The sequence below is a fragment of the Haemorhous mexicanus genome, chromosome Z, assembly GCF_027477595.1.
Source record: "Haemorhous mexicanus isolate bHaeMex1 chromosome Z, bHaeMex1.pri, whole genome shotgun sequence".
Classification (NCBI taxonomy): Eukaryota; Metazoa; Chordata; class Aves; order Passeriformes; family Fringillidae; genus Haemorhous; species Haemorhous mexicanus.
The window spans coordinates 77,843,895-77,870,005 of NC_082381.1; the positions used below are offsets into that span (position 1 = coordinate 77,843,895).

At 35.3% G+C, this 26,111-nt stretch overlaps 1 protein-coding gene across 8 annotated transcripts in view; it reads right to left on the minus strand.

Annotated features, from left to right (window-relative positions):
• Nucleotides 1-26,111, minus strand: part of NIPBL (NIPBL cohesin loading factor) — a 157,709-nt gene that overhangs the window by 55,554 nt on the left and 76,044 nt on the right. For 4 of the 8 annotated variants that reach the window (XM_059836606.1, XM_059836607.1, XM_059836605.1 and 1 more), the window contains 2 exons: nt 15,874-16,506; nt 2,097-3,617 (listed from right to left, as the gene is read on the minus strand). The exons of 1 other annotated variant lie outside the window; for it this stretch is intronic. In XM_059836606.1, the coding sequence (XP_059692589.1) occupies nt 2,097-3,617; nt 15,874-16,506 (2,154 nt within the window). Of the gene's footprint in view, nt 1-2,096; nt 3,618-5,884; nt 5,916-15,873; nt 16,507-26,111 lie in introns of those variants that run through there. 3 more of the 8 variants (XM_059836611.1, XM_059836610.1, XM_059836612.1) reach the window with 3 other exon arrangements.

Sequence of the window (26,111 nt, forward strand, 5' to 3'; positions counted from 1 at the left end):
TAAAATTTGTATCTTTTCAAACCCTGGAATTCACCTGGTAAATTAGCATGTGTTCTAGGAAGTAAGCTACCAGAAAAAAAAATACAGAACTAAAATTACACATCAAAAATCTGCAGTTCAAAGACACCTTCTCCAAAATCTGCCAGCTAAACACTCAAAACATGATTTATAAGATAAAAATAGTTACATTATTCTTTTCATGAAACCTTTTTCTAGTATCATTGTAAGAACCTTATTCCGAATACAACTGCAAAAAGACTTGTATCAGATTCAAACAATTTTTTCCCTGTAAAACATGTCCCAAGTTACTTCAAAGTGCAAGAAATGCAAGAAAATGATGACTTCAGAAAGAAAAAAAAAAAGCAGAAAAACATTGTAGAGAAATTATAACCTAATTTTAAAATCAATGCATTGCTCATCTGTGACAGCTACTAGAATCATACCAAAAGTCATTAAAACCTTTACACATTACTAAAGCATTCTACATACATAACCACATAAAATACAGACTACAAGAAAAAAGTAATTCAGAAACATTTTGGAAAACATACATGTGCTGCCTATTGTTCAGACAACTTGCAAGTAACTGTCTTTCTGCACATAAAAATGTGTCAATTCAAAATCTATCCTACTGAGACTAGACTTCAGTACCACCAGAAATTTAGCATTTCCTACCAAGGACATAAGGGTTTCATCTGAAAGCTTCAGATTAAACTGAGAACAAAAATATCATAATTTCATGGCTAACTGTAGATACCTATCACTAGTAATTGAAATTTTGCCTCTTTTGAACTTCAAAAAGGGACAGGGATAATGTTCTTATTTCCAGGACAAAGAGAAATCCCTAACAAGGAGGCTAATATTTTACAAATATGTAAAATATATGACAAATTATTATTAAGGCTTTTTAGAGTTAATATAAACTGGTTAGTAGATAGAAAACAGGCATAGCACAAGAAATTAATGATACAGAAAACACCTCTTTACAAGTGCACATAAAATAGTCATACATTCATGAAGATGTTTTCTACATAATTTCTTACCAGATTAGCTATGTTACAAAATGTTTTAATCTTGAATTCATTATACACCTGGAAATGCATTTATACATCATCGTGCATACAGTTGTAAACCTCCCCTCTGGCTTTTATCAGTCTATTTTAAGACATGACAACTCTATAAACATGACTATATAAGAAATTTAAATTCTTTAAATGTCAAATGTTAAAAAAAGGAAATCCAACCAGTTAGTAATACTGACTTCACAGTGTGAAATGATCTATTCAATCTGAAACCAAAGAAGCCAAAATGAAAGCACCAAGAAAAAAAAAGGATCTTATTTTTAAAAGTGTTGAATCTGCAAAAGAGACAATCAGTTAAATATCAAACCTACAAGCTATTCTAAATTATTTCCTGCCCATATTACTAATTTCAAAACGCCAGCTAATTGTTCAGCTTTCTTCTTCCTGCATATAACAGACACTAGAGACAATGATGTAAGAAGTCTCCTACAGACCAAACTTTTTTTAAGTTGCTGTCACAAAGTCTCAAGTATGAAACTTCCTCAACTCATTTTTGTCTACAGCGTTAAAGAGGTAGATGAGACTTTGCAACTATGTTCTTACTACCACCAAGTAAAAACATGCCTTGGAAAAAACCATTTAACTTCAAAGTAAATACAAGAAGAATCTTAGGGCTTGCATATTTAGTATTTCGCATCATTCCAGCTGCAATATTTACAGTAGTGGCAGTCCTTTATACAGACACACCTAAACCAGGTAAAATTATACACACGACAGATACATTTCATCAGATAAATTACCAGATAAAACTAATGCAGCGGAAGTACATTGTAAGACCAGTGTTGCCAGATTAAGTACTTATACTGAAGTAAATTAATAAATAATCTCAGGTGCATTTCTAGCAAGATTTCTGATAATATCAAGTCCTTAGACTAGTTTCACTTTATTTCTCAACATAGAAGCAAGCATATAAACCATCAAATGTTTGCATTTAATTTCTAGCAGCAGAAGTAGAAAGTCTGCAAGAACTCAAGTGCAAAAGATACAATGCAATTAATATAAAAACAATCTTACCTTTATTAGGTTTGGATGACTTGTTCTTGTTAGGTTTAAAACAAGAGCCCCTTGATTTATCTTCTCTGTCCTTAATAAATTTCTGCACGTCATCCAAAGAAAGCTTTTGAAGGACAACTACAGGCTTAGCTCCTTTATTTAGATCTTCAACTAGCCCAATCTTCTCTACTTTGTCCTTATGTTCACCTCTAAATTCAGTTTTCCTTGACTCCTGAGTAACATTGCCATCTTTATCACGCTTGATTTTTGGAATGACAAAATGTTTCAATGCGCCAGATCTCGCCCCCAACAAATAACTGGGAAACTCTGCTTTATTGTCACCATGTGCCTTATTACTATCTACTTTACTCTTATTACCATCTGTCCTTCGTTCATCCTTGCTGTTTGGTGACTTAAAACCAGGTTTATCAGGTCTTGATTTGCTAGAATCCCCTTTACCTTCCTGTTTAATACGAGGGCTGTCAGGCCTTGATTTCTGATCCCCAGAAGAAAACCTTGAATCACCAGACTCATGCCTATATTTCCTTTCAAATTTCTCAGGTTTTGAACCATCAGATTTAATACCATGCTTAGAATCATGTTCGTTTCTGTTTGAGGATCTCAAATATTCAGGCCTTCTGATCTTGGATGGATCTCCTCTGTATCTCTCTGATTCCCCCCTGTCCTCAGATCTTTGTTTAAGGCTGTCATGGTCACGCCTTGGTGTATCAGAAACTGAGCGCCCATCAGGCCTCGGTTTTGTTGGATCAGGTCGACTTTCAGGTTTCATCCTTGAAGAATCAGATTTCACATCTAGTTTGTGCCTAGATATTTCGATTTTCTTGTCTGACAAAGGTTTACTGGAGTCCCTCCTATTATCGTGTTTGTGTTTAGGTGTTTCAGGCCTTCCTTCACTCTTCTGTTTTGGTGTTTCAGGTCTGCCTTCACTCTTCTGTTTCGGTGTTTCTGGCCTTTGCCGTATTTCCTGTTTGCCATTATTTTGTTTTCCCTCATTTTGTTTTATCTCCATTTGCCTGTTCTCATTTTGTTTCAATTCTGTCTGTCTGTTCTCATTTTGTTTCATTTCCATTTGTCTGCTTTCATGTTTCACTTCTAACTGCTTGCTCTCATTGTATTTACTTTCCAACCGTCTGCTCTCATTTTGCTGGAATTCCATTTGTCTGTTTTCATTTTGCTGGATATCTGTCTTTTGACTTTCAAAGTCTGACTTTTTCCTAAAAATTTCTGGATGGTTTTCAGGTTTAAATTTAAGAACTCCAACAGTGTCTTCTTGGGGAACACACATAAACCCGTCATTATACTGCTTAATTTCTTCAGGTTTTTTGATGGTGTCCAAATCCTGAGTTACTGTTGCCTGAGAGTCTGCTCTTCCTGCTTGCTGCAGATCAATACTAACCATCAGTGCTGGCCGTGCCCCATTTCCTGCAGAACCTGTCTCCTGAGAAGCTGTTCTATTTCCTCCAGTAGCACCTCCAGCCTCTGGTGGTTTGTTTTCTTGTTTTCGCTTCTTTAGAGGTTTATCTGCAAGTTAAAAGAGAAAAAAAACCACAAATTATATATAAAAACTGATAAACGTTCAAGAAAGAATGTCCATTCCCTTCCACTCCCAAAATGAATCCTCCACAGCATGGATGTGCACACAAAACAAAATCCACTGAATTTAAAAGCAAGAACAGGACTTCTCTAACTAACACTTTTTCATGTATTCATACTATCATCCATTGTCCGTTTCCCACAAATGTCAGCTAATCATTAAAAAAATCCTCCCTCAAAACATATGAAATCAAAGGTCCTGTATAATTCCCAAGTGAACCACCTAATAAAGCAGCTGCGATAAATAAGGACCAAAAAACCCCACCCCATTTAAAAAAACCCCAAACTACTCAATTAGACTTGAAGCAGAAGTCTGAAAAGTCAAAGTTATGGTGCAGCTCCACAACTAGTTTTTGAGGAATACTACTATAGAAGATACCTTATGCAGATCCAACCTGCTTTGTTACGCAAGTACTAAGCAAGGATCTGCAATGATTATGACAGAGGTTTTCCCTACTTGGTTCAGTGGATCAGCTGGACTTCACACACATTTTAGTCAGGAAACACACAAACAATGAACTAAACTGATAAAGTAACTATTCCACCCCTCCATGCTTCTCTTTGAAACAAAGCAGTGAATCAAGGGTTGGAGTCTCTACCTTAACACATGCATATTAGATAGGGGACCACTACACACTTGAAAACTTGAGTAATTTTCTCTTTGCAATCATAATGCTTCTTATAGATGAAACACTAAGTATAGTGATAATTTTCTGTCAAGAATCTGACTCTGCAATAACCCTTTCAGTTTACACTAAAAACATTAGGAGCAGAATACAGAAAAATTAAGTCAACCACCTGTAATTTGGTAGAATTCATAGAAATGAGAAGCACATGGAAGTATCCAAAAGAGCATATTCTACCCATATAAAACCACAACCCATCTATATTACCAACACAGAACTCTAAACTAAAAATAATTTCTGCCATGCAAACTAGATGCTCTACCTGCACTAAAGCTTATATTCACATTTCTCAACTACCACTGCATAATTTGTAAAAAAAAAAAATTACTTTCTCTGTGATCAGGGAATATGATTGTAAATCTAAGGAATTACTCAACATTGCCAAAATGCCTAGACCACAAATGCAAAGCATGAAAAATACTGTACTTTGTGCCTAGGTTTGTGGTGCCTTATCACCAGATGCAATGAACCAGCTCTCCTGCTCAGAGTAGGTGAATGAACAGTAAGGAGGATGCATTCAAGAAACAGGGAAATAAATGTAAATGAAAAAACACACACAGTCCTCTGGAACTGTAAACCAGAATCACAACATATGAATTCTAATTTCTTGTAAATTTTTAGAAGATTCTTATTTAGAAATACTTTGAAGATCACCTCCAAAATTAAAATTAGGCCACAATAACATGGTCAATTCCAGTGATGTGAACAGGCTTTTTTCCCTATCATTTTCATCCTTAAATCTATTTGGATATCTCTAACTTTCAAAAACTCAAAAATTTTGTACAAGATTTAATGCCTGGAAGACACTAAAGACAGATACAATAAATTCCATGCAGAAACTGATCAACTGCAAATGAAGAATTTTGCAAAGCTCAAGAGAAGCCTGTAGGAATAAATGCCAACTTTATGATAGACATGTGAGGCAAAATAAATTTTCCAAATCAAAGATGCAGCTTTTTAGCATGGAGATTTTTGCTTTTTCTGTGCTACAGAAACTGCTGGATTCATATGAGAACTTATAGATGAATTTTTCTTCCCTGTGGATTAGAACAAATATACATACATCCACACATATCATTACCTTACTTCTCAATTAAAACCCTTTACATTTTGAAATCTAAGTTCAGAAACTTGTGTTCTTATGACAAAGTTGGTCAGCCTCGTCATTTTAGTCCAGAAATGCCAGGCACACTGAAGAAGTCCTGAAAAGCTCTGATGGTGGATCTAACAGTAGTCTTTAAGATGTTACTATTATTCATTATCTGCCCCATTTCCTTAACCAAAGTTATCATCCGTAGCAGAAGGGAACACGCATTTGTATTTCCATAACTACTGTCTAATGGATCACCGTAAGGCACTCGTGAAGGTGGTTAGCATTAACCTACCAGGCTGGCTGAGTGGTTCAGCTTTAAACAAGAAAATGCTTTCCTCGCTTATGCCTATTATAGGAGCAAATGGCCACGAGCTGTGATGCCTTAGACAGCTGTAGCTGGATCAACCAAAACTCACCTTTCAGAGCCCTCATCCTGAAGGCACCAAGAACAAACAACCAAAACAATTCAAGTAGGGCCAATTTTCTTGCTTGGACTTCTGTAAATGACCAGGCTCAACACGCTGCTGCTCTTCATCATCCAAAATGCCAAATTGTAAGTTGAGAACACATAAGTAGATGATCACATCACAACTTGATACACATATTCTCTCTAAATATACAGCTCTTCTGACGCACAATCTTCATTTATCTTGACATTAGAATATTGATGTTTTAGTAACTTGACATCTTGCCTGAGAAGAAAGGGACACCTTCATAGTTTTATTTTCTTAGATGGCAACATGATTGCAGACAGAGTTATAGATCACTCACAGATTTCTTCTTATTTCCAGTACATCTTGAAAGTGAGCCTCAAAACTAGACTCAATCATTATCACTTTTCCTCTGTGAGAATTCTGGATCTAGGACTAAAAAAGCTGTCCTAAGTATAAGAAAATATCCAGTTGAACCAGAGCAAAAAATACATAGTACCACTGCCTTCATAAAGCATAATGAAAAAACTCCATTGAATAAGTACAAAAACTGTTTAAGTTGACATAATAGCTACAAAAATTTGAAAGCTGAAACATACCATTGGGTTCTGAGGGCTTCATAAAATCTTGAACTCACTTTCAGCTATACAAGAATTAGGATCAGTGAGGTGAGAAGAAAGTAGTGAACTTCTAAAAACAGATGTCTTCAGATCTTCTCTTTTTCAGTTGAATATACGCAAGTTTGCATATAGCTTCGTTAAGTCACAAGTCCCAAAATGAACAGAAGAATTTTTACAATATCCATTGAAATATACTTCATATCCTTCAAGGTATCAGTATTCAAACTTCATTCCAGAGACAGCAGTATTTTTTTGGGGGGGGAAAAATACTGGGATCTGGGACTTCACCAAACTATCAATCTAATGTCTTTGAAATCTTACAGACCTAGATCTGAAACTTATTGCGGTTCCAAATATATTGGCTTACAATCTCTTTAGTCCAACAAAGTGTGATCAGGATGTTTTTGCTTCTGTCTTTGTAACAGTTTTCATAGTAAAAGGAATATGTATTAAGTTACAGAAGAGCTTTCTGACTATATTAATGATTGGGTATCCTAGTTCGTTGTTTTCAGATTCTTTTCAAAACAATTATTCATTCATCCACCTTTCTCTGAGGTTGTAAATATACTCAAAATATACCTACATTTTTTCTGGTAATTTATGGTAGTTCAGAGAATAGTTACTCTTTGTATGAATCCTTTTGACCTAGCAAATTCATAAGAATGTTCTCTTTACCTTGCAACACGCTCACTAAAAGGCAGTACCTTGGAACTCAAAGAAAGATCATAAACTACACTATACTAAAAAATAGCTGAGCTACTCTATCAAATGAAAGTATTCACCATGGCACAAGAAATTAAACATTACTGGAACCACAAGCTTGACATGGGAAAAAAATCAGTTGGATTTCCAAGTGGTAATATCCCACCAATCCTCTGATGAACAGCATTCCTGGAGAAGAGGTTATGGCCTTCACCTTTGGAAATATCTGCATATCAAAGTTATGAGTACTTTAAGATTTAGCATTTAATTAATTAATTACTGTGGAACCTTTCTGCAAAGACCCACATTGCACTGAAATAACCACAGACATCATGAGATATATTTCTGCTGAAACTACAAGTCAATTGTGATTTAAGACCATTTATCCTGAAAACAGATATGCTTGGAAGCTGAGGAAGTGTTAGAAGCAGCAGATGGATGAGGGGAGCTGTATTATAAATGTATCTCTATTCTTTTACTCACTCTGGAATCTTTCCAAAGCAACGGTGAAGATACCATTAGCACTGAAACCCTCAGTATTACTGCTTCCTTGCAAACCTGATGGTTGTCTTAAATCCCAGAATAAACTCTTTAAACAACTGAGTATAATTGGATGATGCTCAGTTCTAGAACTGCTTGGTCTATCAAATTGAAAATAGGCCTTTTGTAAGTATCTATGAAAAGGTAACAAGTCTAAATAATAACCATAAACATGGTTGCTAAGCTTCTTTTTAGTAGAATGGTAACACTTCCTTCTATTAATATTGTTTGGTATGTTTATAAATAGACATAACAGATAAATTTTTGCTTCCTCATTTTACATCCTGCAAGGGACTTAGTGGAAGACTTGATATTCAAAATGGTTATTTCTGAATATTCTCCTCTTCATGGACACAAAAAAGATTGATCCTCTTATGCTGAATTCTAGATGAACCATTTAAATGGTAATTGAAAGTATAAATTTTGTTTTTGTAAAGGATAACCTTTAAGAATTTTACATCTTTAAACCTTTAACTCTTCTCATATCAGAGAATACTAGGGTATGCTTCCACTCATTTGAAATAGCACTTACTTAATTATATCACAAGTTGACAAATTTAACTCAAATATTCTAGTTCTAAGAGGTTATTACATATTGTCAAACCTCCTATTTTTTAATAACATCAGAGACAAGTCAGGGGCCAATTATAAGCTTATCTTATTTAAGCTAGCAATTAAGATTAGAAATTTTTAACATATGACACATAGCTAAATGTTCAAATAACAAACATGTCTACTGTCAACTGTTTCCTTTTCTTAGTTATTTTTCACAGATCTCTTTGAAGCTAAGTGCCCTGTCCCCCCTTACAGTGCACTGTAGACCACAAGAATCTAATCTGTATACAAGGAATCTTTAAATTACTTCAATTGTACCAATGGATGACCTATCAGTGGAGTTAGGACAAATATCCATTCTTTACAGCTCCCTCATGTACGCACAATCCGTAAGAATTTTCTCCCATCTGACTTCCCCTCAAAGTCTTATGCCAAATGAAAAAAATGAATTGAACAACCAACAGAACCCTTCCCTTCAGCAAAAGAGATTTCCACACTACTAGCTCTTCCCCTTGAAGGAGAGGATTTAAGGGCAAAGATTTAATTCCCACTACTTCCTCCCTTACAGAAGAAACCAAGAAAGGACAGTCATGAACCTCGTATAAGAAGCTTTATAGAATGGTACATAATTCCAAAAATCTCTGAAGAGACCAGAGGACTTTCAGCTTCTGCACTTCAAAGGAACAGATTTGGAAGACTCAGAAGAGAAACACCTGCTACTCCTTAGTGGCCTGTTAAAAGACTTCATCAAATTCCTGGTCATGGACCAAAAAGGAAACCCCATCAGAACGATGTCTAAGCTCACTCAGTTTAAAAACACAAAAAGGCTACAGCGACCCCTGACATGCCTTAAGGTGCAGTAGACTTCATCAAAATTAGGATTCTGAAGTTTTGATTGTTTTCTTAAATATAGCAATAACACAATCATCATAGTGTCTTAGGAATTTTTCTACTTAAGGATGTCTGGTTGCTCACTATTCTCTGTCAATTATAGTAATAAAAAGGAAATGCTATGCCAGGAAATAACAGATGAATTGAACTGTAGAAAAGTATAATCAAATACCTACATTTCTTTAGAGACTGGAAACTCTAACTTAAGCTCCCTGAATTTAATATTGCTTTCACAAACCATATGACTTTAGTTTATTTATGAGATAGATTTTTCAGCATAAACACTAGGTTTTACCCATGTGATTTTGTGCAAAATTACAGTTTTGTAAACTCAAAATATCTGAGCAAAACCTCAAGTGCACTTTGTTTGAAATACCCAGTGTAGCATTCCACAAGAAAAATGCAACACGCTAACATCAGAATGAAAACTCTTAAGCATCTTCTCCTTTGATTTTGTTGATTTTGTTCTGCCTTGTACTCAAAAATATCATCAATTAACTAGATTAACATTTATACTCCATGACAATGAAAAAGAAATATTGTTTCTTCTTAAGTTGACGTCACCATGAACTTAGTGACTGTGAACTACAGAAATACCAGGCTTAAGCTCTTAATAAGGTTTATTAACTACTTGCGCCATTTCTTTATCAAGATTTAAATCCATTATAGAGAAATGTCTGTCCCAGAATGTAAGTCATTATTGGGTTAATGGTATCATAAATCCTCTCATCCAAAGGTACAATCAAGGATTACATTACATGCAATTTATATTGAATTTTCTAGTCTTAGTTTGCAGCGTAGGCTGAAACAAAGAAGGTTTCTTGCTAAACTGCTACAGTTTAGTTATTTTCTACACCTTCTCACAAGAGCAGTTTTCTGCACTACCATATGTAAAGCACAACCTGGTATAAATAGAGGAATTTTGATTTCATTTTACATATGAGCACAAATAAAAATGCTATTAAATTATATGATCCTACCTTTTTTTAAAAGAAAAATATTTTTCATTTGTAAAGTGTATTAATCTTTATAAAAACTGTAAAAGGAATTAACTTTTCACGGATAGGTATAAACATGGCAACATTTCATTGCAATTCCTCTAACAGAACAGGAATTTCTTCCCCTTACTTTTCTTAAAACATGTCTGAACACACACAAACACAAAATATGTCTTTTATAGGACTTGGAGGCTGCAAAGCTGTGTTTTCCTGGAAGAGCTATATAAGGTGGCAGTTTCATCCATTACGTCACACTACAAAATGCAGACCTAATGAAAACTTGAATACACAAAACACACGATATCTAAGTCTCACATTTTACTATACAGACACTCATTTGTCTCTCACATTCTATCTCTTCACCTTCTGGTATTAATGACTGTAATCTGCAAGATTACTATACAAATTACTACTTGTAGCTCCATTTTTAAGGAAATCAGCCCCCTACAACATATTTTTGGAAATGAATGCTAATATACTGGTTATAATTACACATTGTCACTTCATTAATTAACAACATAAAATTAGACATCAACAAACTACTCATTCTTAATAGTATTCTTCTATTTGTATCCTCTTTAGGGAATTTTATGGGGTAGATGGGTAATGGGGAGAAAGGGAGAGTAGCTGGGAAAGAACTTAAAAGGTAAGAGAAAAAGGTTACTTACCTATAACTGTAGTTTTGAGAGTTTTGCTCCGGCAGATTCACACTCTTGGGATGTGTGTCTCTGCTGCTAAGGGCTTGGAACGAACCAAAAAAAGAAGGGCCCACAGCAGGCAGCCAAATGCCCCCTAACTGATCCAATTATTGGAAATAAAGTTATTACAACTTCACTTCTTCCTAATTCAAAGAATCCACAATAAGATTCCAAAGAAGCGGGTAAAATGGATCCTTGAGGGTAAAATATATAGGGAAAACACACATATACAAGTCGGTTGGGCTCATTAAAAAAAATTTCCGAATGCTTTTACGTTTAAAAAAATATTAGCCTCCTAATGAAATGGTTAATGATTTGATTACTCTTTCACAAATGCTAGAAAACAAACTTCTGCCTTTTACAAGCAGAACTCCTCAATCTGTTAAAACAGCTGTATTATACAAAAGTATCTTTGAAGAAGTCTAAAACCTAACTACACAGTCCTGTGTATGGAAGAGCTTAGATTAAAATGTAGCAACTCTGAATAAAATAAAAAAGCTAAATCAATTTGCAAGAGAGTATCTGAAAAAGATGGTTTACTTTCTGGGATTTTATGCAGTTTTCAAGGTTATCTTCTCTTTTTCATGTCAGTAAAAGACTCCAAGCTCCTTTTAGCATTAGTCTGTTAGACATTTTTGTTTCCCAGTATTTGGAGGTCTTGAAAAAGCATGAAAGATCTTGATGTATAAACTTTGTATCTGCAAATAAATTCTGTAGCAGGTCTAAATCTTGAAAAAGAAGAAGAACTTAATGTAATGTTCTAGGAAAGATTTAGTCTAAAAGTGATGGACTAACTTTGAACTACTTAACTACGTTCAAAATAAGTAACTTGTACCTGAACAGTGGCAAAGTACAAGTTAATGCAAAGAACTGAGCTTACTGAAATGAAAATTCTCCCTCAACATTACCATCACCCAAAAGAAAAAAAGATGCCTGAGAACAACTGAAATTCCTAGGACAATTTCTAAAACTTACTAGGATTTCCTGTTGTTTCTTGGAGTAGTCAACTTCAGAATGTGAACAAAGCACAATTTCAGTTAAGGGAACAAAACTGATTCAGAATATAGACCTCTAATTGTTCCAAAAACCTTCAACTGCACCAAGTAGTACAGGAAGTGTGACTACTGTCAGTAGTTAGAAGAGAAGAAAATGTGAACTAAGTTTCACTACCTTTCTGAAGAAATTATATCATCAAAATATCACAATGTAACCAGAGCGCAGCATGGTTTACCTGTCGATCATTATGGAAAAAGTCAATCCACTTCTCTAAAATCCCTTTTGAATCACTTTTTTTCCAACTCAGATAATCTGAGTCTTGATAAATAATAGCTAGATCTATCTGTAATACTACACATTCTTTCAAAAGAGAAGATATGATCTAGTATTGATTAACATATTTTATCTGATGAGGGTATAAAGGCAATTGTGAGGGGAGCAGCGGAAACTGAAGACATGAGTTATGCCATGTTCCATGGACTATTTAGCAGTACTGAAGCTATTAAATATAAGAGATGTATTAGAATGTAACTTTTGGTGCCAAATGCCTAGATCTTCAATATCTTCTTTCACTAACAGATACAGAAAAATTACTTGTTAAATTAATTGAGAGACTTTCTTGAGGATAAAGTAGGAAGAGGAGATGAACTCCTGCCCTTCTACACAGAGGACAAGGATGAACCAACTTGTTAAACTTCACACCTCTCTATCATGATATATGAAGAGGACACACTCCACTTAATCCAAGAGCTAAGCAGCCAAGAAGGATAGAATGATAAAAACATAGCTACAAAAAGCTCTCGGATATGAGGAAGGAAGTCTATGTTATAAAGTCACTCCTTATGCATATCTGACATACAGTAGGTCAACTTTGTCAGATTTTGAATTAGTGATTTTTGCACTAAAGATTCCTTTTCCTAAAACAAAAGCATGAAAACCAGATTTCAAAAAGATAAGCTGCTTTTCAAAGAAGAAGGCACTTCTGCAAAATCCTGTGTTAGTTCCTCTTCTGAAACTCAGACTGCTTCCAACTTTGAGAGACTTTGTTTGGTGGAAGCTAAACATTTTAACAGCTTTGTTAGAAACAATGATTTGTTACAGAAAGTAATATAAGTACCACAAGGCACCAATCTCCATTTACCGCCAGTACCAAATATACTAAAAGGACCACAGCATTCAAAACAAACCCCAGACCTCACCATTACCTTAGACAAGGTGTATAATTTTTAGCAAGAAAAATCTCCCCAAAATCTCTGCTGCTTCTCTGATGTAAACTCTTCCACACTACCTGCTATTAGACTCAGAAAAACATGTCCTGTGCAACCAAACCCTTACTGTTAAAAAGAAAGCATTTGAAAATCTGTGATGGAGTATAGAACTGTGGAAACTTCATGTCTAAAACAAAGGACAGAAGAGACCACTAATCCACTATCAAAACCCTTGAGTACCAGTTTACTGAAAGTAATTTATAGAAATCAGTGTGAGTATACATAGAAAACACAGTATGGCTGTAATATGCATTCTCATGCCTCTGTTACAAAAGCAGCAAAGACGCTTTCATGCATGTTTTAGTATGCGCTTTGAGTAAGCATTTTGAGTAAGTCCTCTAAAGGGACACTTGCTATTGTAAAGCATCAGATGGCTCTACACACTCACTCTAATTAGACCGAGCACTTGCTACATCCACACTCTCTTCCTGACATAATGTGATCTGAAGTTACAGTACATGTACAAAAAGGCACAAATTCCAGGCTTTTATATAAATACACTATGCAGCTTTGCAGAAATGAATAACATAATAAAGTTATTAAATATGTTTGTAGCAGACATATTCCTGCAGGAACAATAGAAGATGCAGCCTCTTGCAGCCTCACAAAATCAAATAGCTCTAACAATCCCAGAGTGTATCAGATTGTAGACATAGCATAAATTTAGAAGCAATGGCAAAATCATTACCAAAAAATAAGAACTATACTTCTCCAAGGTAATATCTTCAGGAAATCTGTTCCAAGACTGCTAAAATCTTTCTACTAAACACTATGCAGTTATGGCTGAAACCTCAAGAGCCAGAGTGAAAAAGTGAAAAGCGCTGCTGACTATCATAGGGCAACTTAGCACAAGTGAAAAAATAGTGATAATCTGTCCCAGTATAGGACAGCAACTCTTGTACCTGATTTATAGCAATTGTAGGAACTCAGGGAGATCTGAGACCTACCAGAGGATGCAAGTAAGGGGAACCATAAGGTCAGAATTTGTATTTGGGAAGATGGTTACTGACCAGCAGTGAACAGTCTATAAAAATCATTCCTTTCCCCAAAACAAACAAACCAAGGTTCTGATCACAGATGTGTAATTATCATAAACAAACTTTACAACTAATGGTCACATTTTCTGAAAGCCAAAACAAAACAGAAAGCATATTTTTAGTTTTGATCAAAGTGTTTGAAAGCTGCTGTGCATTTTTTCAGCTGCTTCTCAGGCAAAACATGGTAGAGATTCTATTTAAACGTGTGGACATAAATGTAGCTTTTGAACTATTAGGCCACAAACCACAAGCTCTCCAACAATAAATTTAAAATTAATGGAAGAGATTTAAGCAAATAAACAAATTCCCCATCTCATTAAATGAAAGACAGTAGAGATCAGTAGAGATCTCTTTTGAAGTAAGCACACCTTTTTTCCTTATATTCATAAATAGCTTTTGCTGAAAAGATTTAATTACTAAATAAGAAACATCTTAGAAGTTAAACCTTTTAGTACGCAACCATGTTTACAAACACACACACACATACACACACGCACACAAACATGCACAAATTCTCTATTCCTTTCAGCACTCAAGCATCACTAAAAAAAGTGAAAAACCACTTTGAATAGGGAGAAAATTTGCACCCCTTCTGCTGTTAAAGACCCAAACTGTGCGTAAATTCATTCCATGCAAGTATGTCTACAAACTGTATGTAAATTCATTCCATGCAACTATGTCTACATGGGCCATTTTCACCTATGAACTTCCAAAAATCACCATTTTCTTTCTGCAAGACTTTACTTGACAGTATCTAATAAATTAGGATTATACTACAAAACATTTTTTTCTCAGAAGTTAAACATGGTGCAGAGGAAGATTCTGAAAAATACTTATGGTAAATTATTACTATCTAATTCATAAACCACATCTGAAACCAAAGACCTTCAAACCAGTTAACAACAGAAAAAGAAAGAGAAATTAAAAAAAAAAAAAAAGATAGATTCAATAAAATCCATTAAGACACCAGGTGCACCTACCAAAGTGAAGATAAAACATTTCAGAGGCCCACCTGGTTCTGTGCTACAGACCATAGAGATATATAGCAGTTCTCTAAAGTTTCTAATGCCTACATAATAATTAATATCTTGAACAAACATTATTAACAATATAATTGTATATATTACCCAATCATTACACTACCTTCAAAAGAATAGAACAGATGTGATTTTAGTCTAACAGCTCCTTCACATTAAATCCAAACAGGGATATGAATAGAAATGGGATAAAACAATTTTCCTGCATTTTCTTAAATTAAGCAACATGGATTAATAATACAGCTGTCAGAACTTACTATGAATTTTGATTTATGGTACTGCTGGGATTTAAGAAACTGTAAACAACATTAACTGTACTTCATTCAGTCTCATGGTTAAAAGTAAGAGTATTTGAAAAGAATTTAGAAACAAAAGAATTTCACTTTCCATCCATTAAGACCCCAAATAAAGAATATCAGTTATTCAAAGTATGCATATATGAAAGATTACAGTTCATTGTTGGAAGGGAATGGAGATGAATGTTGTAGAAGAACCTACGCTGCTTAAACAGAATTGAACTATGTGACAATGACAGGAAGTTTTTTAATATATATATATATATGGGGTTTATATGCATATATATATATTTATATATAATATATAGTGTATATAAACACACACAATCCTTTTACCTTTATCTTGCACTTCTTTTGAAAATCGCTCCCTTTCAATAGCTGATTCACGTTCTATCCGCTCAATTTCAGCCAATGCATCCAATTCTACTTCATCATATGACGTTATAGCTCCTTGTTGCGAAACCTGTTGCTGTGTCTGTACCACAGGAGTTTGAGGTTGTTTTGCAGCAACTGAAGTGTTCTGTTGTAAAACAGGCACTTGTTGTGCCTGAAGGAAAGCTGTCTGTTCATGCTGCGGCAAACACTGAGCAGCGTTTAGTGGGCGGTTAACATCCTGTGGAGTAACGGGTGTTTTAGAAGTCTGTCCTGGGTACTGCACATTAAAAGGAATATCACCCTCTGACACACTGCTGTTTTCCAAACCAGAAAGCATATCATCCTGCTGGTCCATATCCGAAGATCTTACACGAGACAGTCTTAATGTAAGCTTAGTGGAGTCCTTGGAAGGAGAGCTAATGATATCATACATTGCAGCTTTTTCAGTCTGGTCTTTTTCATCCTTGCCTAACTTCATTTTCTTTTGTTTCTTTTGCTTTCTTTCTGGAGAATCTAACAATATGTCTGGGGGAACATCTCTAGGTGATGAATAAGGTGGAGGCTGAGATTGTTGGATTAAAGGTTGTCTTGATCCTAGAATAATAATTCAGAAAAACTGAACAGTTATGTTGTTTCATGTTTATATAAAAACACACTAAATATAACCTGCATACTTTTAATGTGTATCTCTACAAATAACTGTGTTCACAAAGGTCTAAATAAGATTGGTAGGAAGCACATAATTGCTAGATCAAGATGAAATCCAGATAGTTGCAGTGTATTTCCTAGGAATTTTAGCTATCCACTGCAAGGAGAGAAGGGATCATTTCAGAGAAGACGGAACAAAAAAACCCCACCACCAAAAAAGAATAAATAAAAATAGTACTAAGGTTCAGCATATCAGCTATTAGAAAATGATCAACAAAAGCAAGTTGATGGCAGAAAAAAGGAAAGATCAAAAAGATTCTTTTTAAGGTCCAGTGATAAAGATTTTAATGATCAGTATATAGGCACTAGCCATTTCAGCCACACATTTTATTAAAAAAAAAAAACCCAAAACCAAAACATACACAACCTCCTTATCTTGGATTCTGACAGTTATTTTAATTTTTTAAAATTTTCTTTATTTTTCTTTAATTTTATTTTAGGTAAATTTATTCCAATCTCCCCCACTCATTACTATCTAGGAAACGCTAATTATCTAAAGACATCTTTCTAACATTCCCTGCCTTATCTCCCCTCCTTTTTTGCTTAATGTATGAATTTTTGCTTCTATATGCACTTTTTACAGGATCTGAGGATATCTACAGCAATTTTAAAGAGAGGACACTTCTAATTAAATAATTTCTCCAGTTGATTACATTTGAAGTTCTAATTTCTCTAACGAATCAGCTTCCTATAACTGTTAACCTAGGAAAAAAGTCTGAAAAACAGAGAAGCTTTTCAACCAGTCCCAATTATAATTTTGAGCTATAGTTCTGGCTTAGAAAGGAATACTGTGTAAGGTGGGGAACACACACACAGACTCCTCTTCTTGAAGCAACCATTCAGATTTCATTCATCCATTGAGGAGTACTGATCTTCAGAAAGCAGTGACTGATATTACTATTAGTCATTCTGGTCAAGTCATCATAGGTCAGCACTTTTAACAACAAGCAAAAGCTACGTGGAATACAGGTCCTGTGTGCTTCACTCAAGAAACACCACTAAACAAGAAAGCAGCTTTATTCCGCAGCTTAAATTTCTACCCAGTATCTTTGGAAGTGTTAAAAATCATTAAGCAATGTACCAAACAGCAGATGAAAAAACAGAATGGTTATCTCTGTCGAAGCTTCAATTTACATGAAAAGTGTGCTTTTACTGATGGCCTCTCTGCACAGATTGCTATACTTTTGTCTCCCTAGACCATTCCATGAAATACCGTAACTTCTGTATGCAGCGAGCAGGGTACCTCATGGTTTATCTTAAGGGCTTATCTTAATCCTTCTTGGCCCTCAGCAACAAATCCATATTCTGTCAATAACATCCATGAAGTTGGGAAGCCCTGTTTTGACTCATCCCAATTTTCAAAACAGCTCTTACTCTACTTCCCTTCCTCAAATCAGATACCACACTCAACCACCAGTATCAAAGTTCTCACTACACCCTAAGAAGATTTCTTCCTTGCTTTTCAACAGATTCCTATTCTTGTTATGCTCCTACCCACAACTACCATTTCTTTGTGTAATTTGAAATATTAAATGCAATGTGTAGTAGGAATCCTTAGCTACTAATTTCTTTTATGGTAATGACAACCACTCATGAAGCTGCAGGATATTTCTACAAATAGTAGAGGCAACTCAGAACTTTTCAAAGAGATATTACAGACATCTAATCTTGATTTTTCTCTTATATGAATAATTTTAAAGCTGCAACAATGGAACACTTACTATTTTTCAGAGTTACACATCTAAACACAGGGGACAGACTTTATTTTCCCTTGTCCTAACTTTCTAGATAAATATGACAATATCTGATCTGGTATTATTTGGCATTTCTCATGTTGAAAAGTAAGACTGCAGAAACAGATAAAGTGGTTCTTTTTATCTTTGAATAGACTTGAGGAGGCCAGAAGGATTTCACTGCATTCCATTGAACAGTCTTAGAATCCAGTAAATGAAGAAACAAAAGTAAAGTTTTGCCTCTCCTAGGCAGCACTACGAATAAGTATTTGAAAATGTCTTCCTCCTGAAGGAAATTCCTGAAACATTTTGATTGTAAGGCCCATAAGCTGCATTTTAAAATAACATGTTCCAGCAATAACTTCACATATATCTAAGATGTTTAATGATGGCTAAGCCTCTGACAACAAGGAGGCTCAGAAGCTACAATGCCTATCTATGGAGGTGAAAAAAACCTGAAAAATATGAAGCATTCTTGAACAGTTTCACCATACCACAAACCTTAGCAGTTTTGAACAGATATCACACAATGGACACACAGCACATTCAGAGACTTCAAACAAAAGCCAGCAGAGTACCCAGGTGGCCAAGAAGGTCAAAGGAACCTGGCCTGTATCAGCAATACTGCAGCCAGCAAACCAGGGCAGTGACTGCTCCCCTGTACTCAGGACTGGTGAAGACACATCTTGAATGCTTTGCTTAGTTCTGGACCCCTCACTACAAGAAAGACACTGAGGTGCTGCAGCATGACCAGAGAAGGGGAAGAGAGCTGGAGCACAAGTCCAGCAAGGAATGGCTGAGGGAGCTGGAGGTCTTTATCCTGGAGAAAAGGAGGTTCAGGGAGACCTTATCACTCTCTACAACCACCTGAAAGGATGCTGTGGCCAGGTGGGGATCAGCCTATTCTTCCAGGCAACTAGAAGAAACAGCCTCAAACTGCACTAGAGGAGGTTCAGGTTGGACCTCAGGAAGAATTTCTTCACTGAAAGGATGGGTAGGCATTGGAATGGGCTGCCCAGGGAGGTGGGCAGTCGCCATTTCTGGAGGTGTTCAAGAAATGACTGGACATGGCACGTGGTGCTAGGGTTTAGTTGACACGATGGTTTTTCTTTGAAGGTTGGAACAGATGATCTTGGACATCTTTTCAACCTCAATAATTCTATGAAAACCATATCCATTATGCAGAGAGAGTTTTGTCTATTAATGGTGGAGTCAGTGTGGAGTATTTCCTATGGGAGAAGTCTTGGGCCATTATATGTTTGAGAATAAGTATCTTTACCAAGACTTAGATAAGAGGGAAAAAAACCCCCAAAACTTAAAGAATACAGAGACAATAACAATGAGTTTGCTGAACCAGCTGAGATTCCAAGATTGAGAAGGTCTGTTCTACAAAATGCTGTCAATGGATTAAATAATATACAAATCTTCAGAAACTATCTTTAGGAAATAACCAAATTTCTTACTTTAGAACAGAGAAATATTTAGACAACTTTTAAGTCTAAATCTAGGGCTGGGCAGTAATTCAGGAGAAAAATAAATCTGACTTTCTGTAGTTGATTTTCTATAGATAGCGTAATTCAAAGAACTTTGTGCATGCTCTCTTTATATAGTAGCAAAGTTAAAAGGAGGTTCTGCCCTGATTCAGGAAGGCCACTGCATTGTTACTAAACAGCAAATATTGATAGTCAACCAGATAACACCATACATAGCTGAGAAGCGGTACCATCATAGGAAATGAGGTCTGTACAGAGAACAAACACAACCATCAACAACACCTCTCTAGTCTTTCAGCAGTAGTCATTCCGACCACTCATGATAATCCTAGGGCTGGTTCTCTACATTTCTTAGCCCTTCTATTGGTTCCTAGCAGTAGATGGCACTAAGTATGGAAGAAGTTTTATTAACTGCTGTAGCAATTAGCAAACCTTTTTTTCTGTGATTCTTGAACTGTATCTTATCAAATCCTACATAATGCAATCAACTATAAAAAGAATTTAATTGCATTGACAGAGACCTAGCCTTCTTTAAAATATACAGTTTTGAATCCGCTTCTGGTTTACTTACTGTGGCTCTACTTGCTCACTGTGTATCACTAGCTTGGATAGCAAACAAAGAAGCTTCTGTCCAGGAGACTGCACATATCACTGACATCTCCATCTTATGTTTTTGTCTGTTCTTCCTAATCACACCATAATACTCACAACTTCTTTAAGTCCTCATGATACTTCCTCTGATCATCTCTAAGCCTCTTCACATCACTTGCCTTTCAAAGATGATGCAGCAAAGTCACACCACTGATCACACTCTCTGTTGTGATGGTTTAAAAGCATGGTTTAAAAGCATTTACTAAGGTTAACAGGAAGTTAGAACTCACATATTTTTCAGCACTAAAAGAATTATTATCTTTCCACTTATACAATAACAAGTTGCAAAGGGTCATGTGAAACAGTATCTTCATATTCCTTTAACACCCTTGGAGGCAAAGGTTCTCAGATGTTGACAAAAGTCTTTCAACCATCCTACACCCTCTGTTTTGCCAGAAGTATCATTCTATAAGGATGAAAGCTGGAAAAACTTCTAGAGAACAAATGAAGACTAATGTTTAATACTTGGTTCATAGCACACTGGAAAGAAACTTCAAGAATGCTCAAGTGCTTTTTAAAATCCATAGGAAAGTGATCTTTCACACTCCTGGAACATGATTTAAATAAGTACCAAATTGGAGTATAAACCCGGACACAACATTCCAGACATTTTACTGGAAAAGCCTTTGAATAGAGAGGCTTTAAGAAAGGTGTATGTGCTGCATGTGAATTACTAAGATTTCACATATGAGTAATTACACTGTAAACAAGTTCCTAAGGGCAGAACTTGGAGAAGAGAACCAGAGCATTCACATTGTCACAATGACATTTGTCTGGTGGAAAAGCTAGGAACTTTGTGATTACAAACCTAAACCTAAGGAACACACTCTTGCCAACAGATTTCAAGAGACTGCAGTTAAAATGTGCAAATGAAGTGTGTCTCTTGGTTTTTTTTCTTTTTTTCCTTCCTTACTTACTGATCTTGCTTACCACCTTCACATAAAATGAGAGTTTTCATAAAAATGGGATCAGACAAATTCATCCTGAAACTCTGGCTAAAGAGTCTCAAAACTGGTAATAATCACTTTGAGAATCTGTGCCTCCAGTAGACTCAAAAAGAGAAGAACAGTCCCTTCAAAAGGATGGTAAAAGGCCTACCCAGAGTATAACACACAGTCAGTATGATTCAAGTACACACTAGAACAATTCTTCTGCAAGACCTGAGATAATGAAAAAATGGCATTCCAAAAGAAATTTGTTAGGAATAAGTATCATCAAATTTTGAAGTGCCATATCTAGACTCTAGCACGGCTTTCTACACAGCTTCTCATAATAATTTCACTAACAAGCTGAAGAGTTTTAATCTAGTATAATCTAGACAAAAATATGTTGATTATTGTAAACCCTGCTGTGAAGCCATGTTCACACAAATTAACATTTCTTAATAAAAATGAAGTGAGTATGTGTGAACTGTGAACAAGTGCAGCTTTCCAGAGCACTGTCATAAGAATAGTAGTTTAAAATATTTGTCATTAATATCTTCTTGTGTAAAAGAATTAGAGACTGTTTTATTAATCTCATTAATATCATTACTGCTTTTGATTTTAAGTCTTTAAGAGGGCAACCCCTGCTTTTAAAAATAGAATCAAAAGTTGTCTTGACTAATTTGAGTAACTTTCTGAAACAAAACAAATTCAGTGACAAGAAGCACAAACTTCTTGTTTATCTGTGAATTGCAAACCATAAGAGGAAGATAGACAAGCTCTACAGAAAGACAGTAGAATGCTTAAAACAACTTGCGGTACAAATCTAAGTTATCAGCAAAGAGCAGCTATACTCGCGTATACAATAGTAGTATCACACAAAGTAGACTTCAGTACTTTCCTGACAACTCATCCTAAATCTTCAAATAGAGCTGTATCTCTAACTTAGGACAATAGAACATCAAGACATATGCAGATCAATTAAAAGTCAGTTAAAAACATCAAAGACAATTGGAAGCTCAGAAATGATGACTTATGTAAAGGTAATTGAAACTGTGCTGTTCAGTTTGTAGATTAGTGAAAGACATGATAATGTTCTTTGATATGTAAGTGTCTGATAAAAAAAGGATGTGGTCTGTTTTTCTTTGCCCATTGGAAAGAAGTCAGGAAGCATCATGACTAACTGCGACAAAAATTATTCAGGTTAAGCATTAGGAGCTTTCTAACACTAAGAACTTGAATAACTTCTGTGGCAAAGTCAAGAAAACTCTGTTGCTAACATTTTAAAATATATGGAAGTTACTGAGAGTAGTACTGCTACAGCTCAGTCAATGTGAGTGTAAAAAGATGGCAAGACCTCAAATCCTTTCCAGCAGCTTTTTCTAAAATCCTAGAATCTTCTTCTGGAAAGCTTACCAAATTTTGCATTAGATATAAAGAAAATGCTACTTATTTTGATTAGCAGACAACAATGACACTTATTTTCAAAGAGCATAAGTTAATTTCAAATTCAAACTTAAAGGGATAGCATATAAGACAGATAAAGAAAATACATTTGAGAAGTTTTTAGGGACAGATTGTATTCCTCTTCCAATAGTTTTCAGAGAAGAGTCCCACCACTCTATCCAGAGTTTGAAATGCCTCATGAAAAGCTCAAGCTTTGGCTGCTCTACCTGAGAATGGATGTATTCAAAGCTTCCCTGCATAAAAAAAATTGGACTTGAAAGAAGAAACAGGAATGAATATATTTATTTTGGTGCTATCAGAAAGAAAGTCCTTGAATAAAGTTCTTCTGCCATTCTTTTGAAGGAGAGAAGGAAGACATCATTTTTTCTTCACAAATAGCACTGAAGAGAGAGCACTGAAGTCTACACTATATATTTGAGAAGATTCCTAATTCTTCTTATCTATTATATATTCAGAGACCAAGAGTAGTGCTTCTGTGAAGCCCTAAGAAAGCAGATGTGATCTTTCCAAATTATACAGAAAATAATCAAATATTTATTAATGATTTCTGGAAGGAATACAACATATTTGTGAAAGAGTGTAAAATTACATAATTTTGTAAGAGTTGTTGCTAGTCGTTAAAGATGTTTTCCTAGTATTTAGGCAACTGTATGGAAACAGGACTGTAAATTATATGAACACACCTCTTCGTAAAGCAGTGGACTAAAAACATTATGGAAGCCTTTCCTTTATCCAACTCTTTAGAAGTTCCCACAAGAAAAAATTAGGAATTAAAATAAAATGTGAGCTTGCATAGCAGTAGGAAAGCAGAACAAATGGATAAAATATTCTGATGAGTAATGAATCTTCAGTAATGGAATCCAGGGGATATTTCATGAGGTCAACAAGAGGAAAACACTCCATGATACTCCATACTGTATTCACAGAATGAGTTCTCAAAAGGTCATCCATTGGCAACAGATGACAGCTTGAAAAGAGAGGCATTATGATGTTTCCATAGCTAAAACCAAAAAAATTTTGGGATTAAACTTCAGCTGCTCTTGTACCTTTAGTGAAGCAGTAGTGAACAAAGACAGTGAAATTTTACTCCACTGATTAAATTAATAACCACTCAAAACACAAAAGCAAGTCCTGCCATCTCTCAAATATTTGCCTCTGCTGCAAACAAAACTCCCTCATTTAAATTCAGTCACACAGACAGCTACATTCAGTGTGAAGGTAATTCAAGACTCTGCAATCATGGTCTCCATTACTCCAGAAGTCTTGTAACCTTTAGTAAATGCCTCAAATCTCAAATGCTACATTCAGTGTGAAGGTAATTCAAGACTGTGCAATCATGGTCTCCATTTCTCCAGAAGTATTGTAATCTTTGGTAAATGCCTCAAACCTCCATGAAAGCTCTGGCATTACAACAACCTTCCAGAAATCTCCCTCTGATTATGATTAGTTACACCTTTTCCCATTATTTTTGTCCTTCCAGACAAATGGTAAGTATTTTGCACATTTTTCTTTATGAAGGTTTGTGACCTGCTAATCAAACTTTCAGGAACTAATAAGAGAGCAACAAAAAGCTCAGCATAAACACTTGTTGTATTCATCCCAACTTTCACTACAAATCATAGGCCAAAAATTCCCTGTAAGGGATCTCATGTTTTTAATAACGCTGAAATTATTTAGAACTCTTCCATACATTTCTAAAATACTAGATGGAGCATCAAGAACTGGTTCTCTCAATCAGGGTTCATTAATGTCTTAATGAGGGCAAAATGTCAACACCATTAGCAGCAGTATTTCAGTTGTGCAATTTATCAGAGGGAAAAGTAAACATAGTGATAAATCAGAAAGATCTTCTTGCACTTTAATGCTAATGCTGAAACATTTCAATCTGAACTATACAATCAGTCTATTTTCAGAAACAGTCTGAAAAGCTATCCCTTCAAAACTGGGTTCTGAGACAGCCAATTCAAGCAGCAGCAACTTTAACAAAAAAAAAATTAAAATATTGTCTGACTGAGTGGTAATCACATATATGAGTGGGCTAACTTAGATCCACAACCTTGTTAAACCTATGAACTTGACAAAGAGTGAAAAATAAACACATTTACACAAGTCTTATGGGAAGTCCTTTAGAACAAGATATCCTGAAATACCGAAGCTCCTGGCATCCTATACACATATTTCTCACTTGCCACCGGAACCATGGGATAATTCAGTTAGGAAGGGACCCCAGGAGAAGTTTAGTTCATCCTCATGCTCAAAGCAGGGTAAAACAGGGACATATTATGTCAGATTTTATCCAGCCTGACTCTGAAAACCCCCAAGGACAGAAAACTCACAGATTCTATGGGCATCCTTTTCCACTGCTTGACTGTCCTGATAGTGAAAAAATTTTTCCTTAGATCTAGTTAGAACTTCCTATTTAAATGTAAGTCCATTGTATTTCATCCTTCTTCCACAGTGATGAATAGACTGACTCAGATCCTCCTTATAGGCATGGAAAGGCTGTCCTGAGGTCTACCCCTGAGAAACATGTCTTTTATCCAGGCTGCATAATGCCTTCACCTTTCCTGTAATCTCCATCATCTTCTGTTCTCTTCTCTGCCTAAACTGATCACCCAGTAAGACTTATTATTTTGTTTCAGGTCTATAGAGAAGAAAGCATTTTTTGTTTCATTTTTCAATTATTGCCCTGTAAATGTACAATCACTGAAAAAGAAAATTAACAAGAATATGTCCCAAGCCCTACCTTACCAAGTGGATTTTATTATAAAGAATTCTTTTCTTCTGTTTCCTCTCAACTGACAGACAGTTCACCCTATATGTCTCCACAGCTAAGGTTTTCAGGCTTCATTTATGCTATGTATATTGAGCTAATTTATTTTCATATTTTTAATATATCATTATTGTAATTAAGACAAGTGCTGCATATTAAAACACTTTTGAGCTGGTTAAGGGTTCAATACTCGTAATGCTGCCTTTAAAACTTTTCTTATGTAGAGCAACAGAATTCTTACAAAGAATTTAATTCTCAGATTGGAAAGGATTATAAATCCTTCTGTCCTCCATAAAATTGAGCTTTATTTTGAAGGATGATTGGTTAATTGTTGGACCATCAGAAATTTCTTCTGGATCAGGGCTCAAAATAATTTCGCATCCCAAACATAACGCCACAGTCTGTAGTACTAGTTAAATACAAAAATCAGGAGGAAAAACTGAATTCTTTA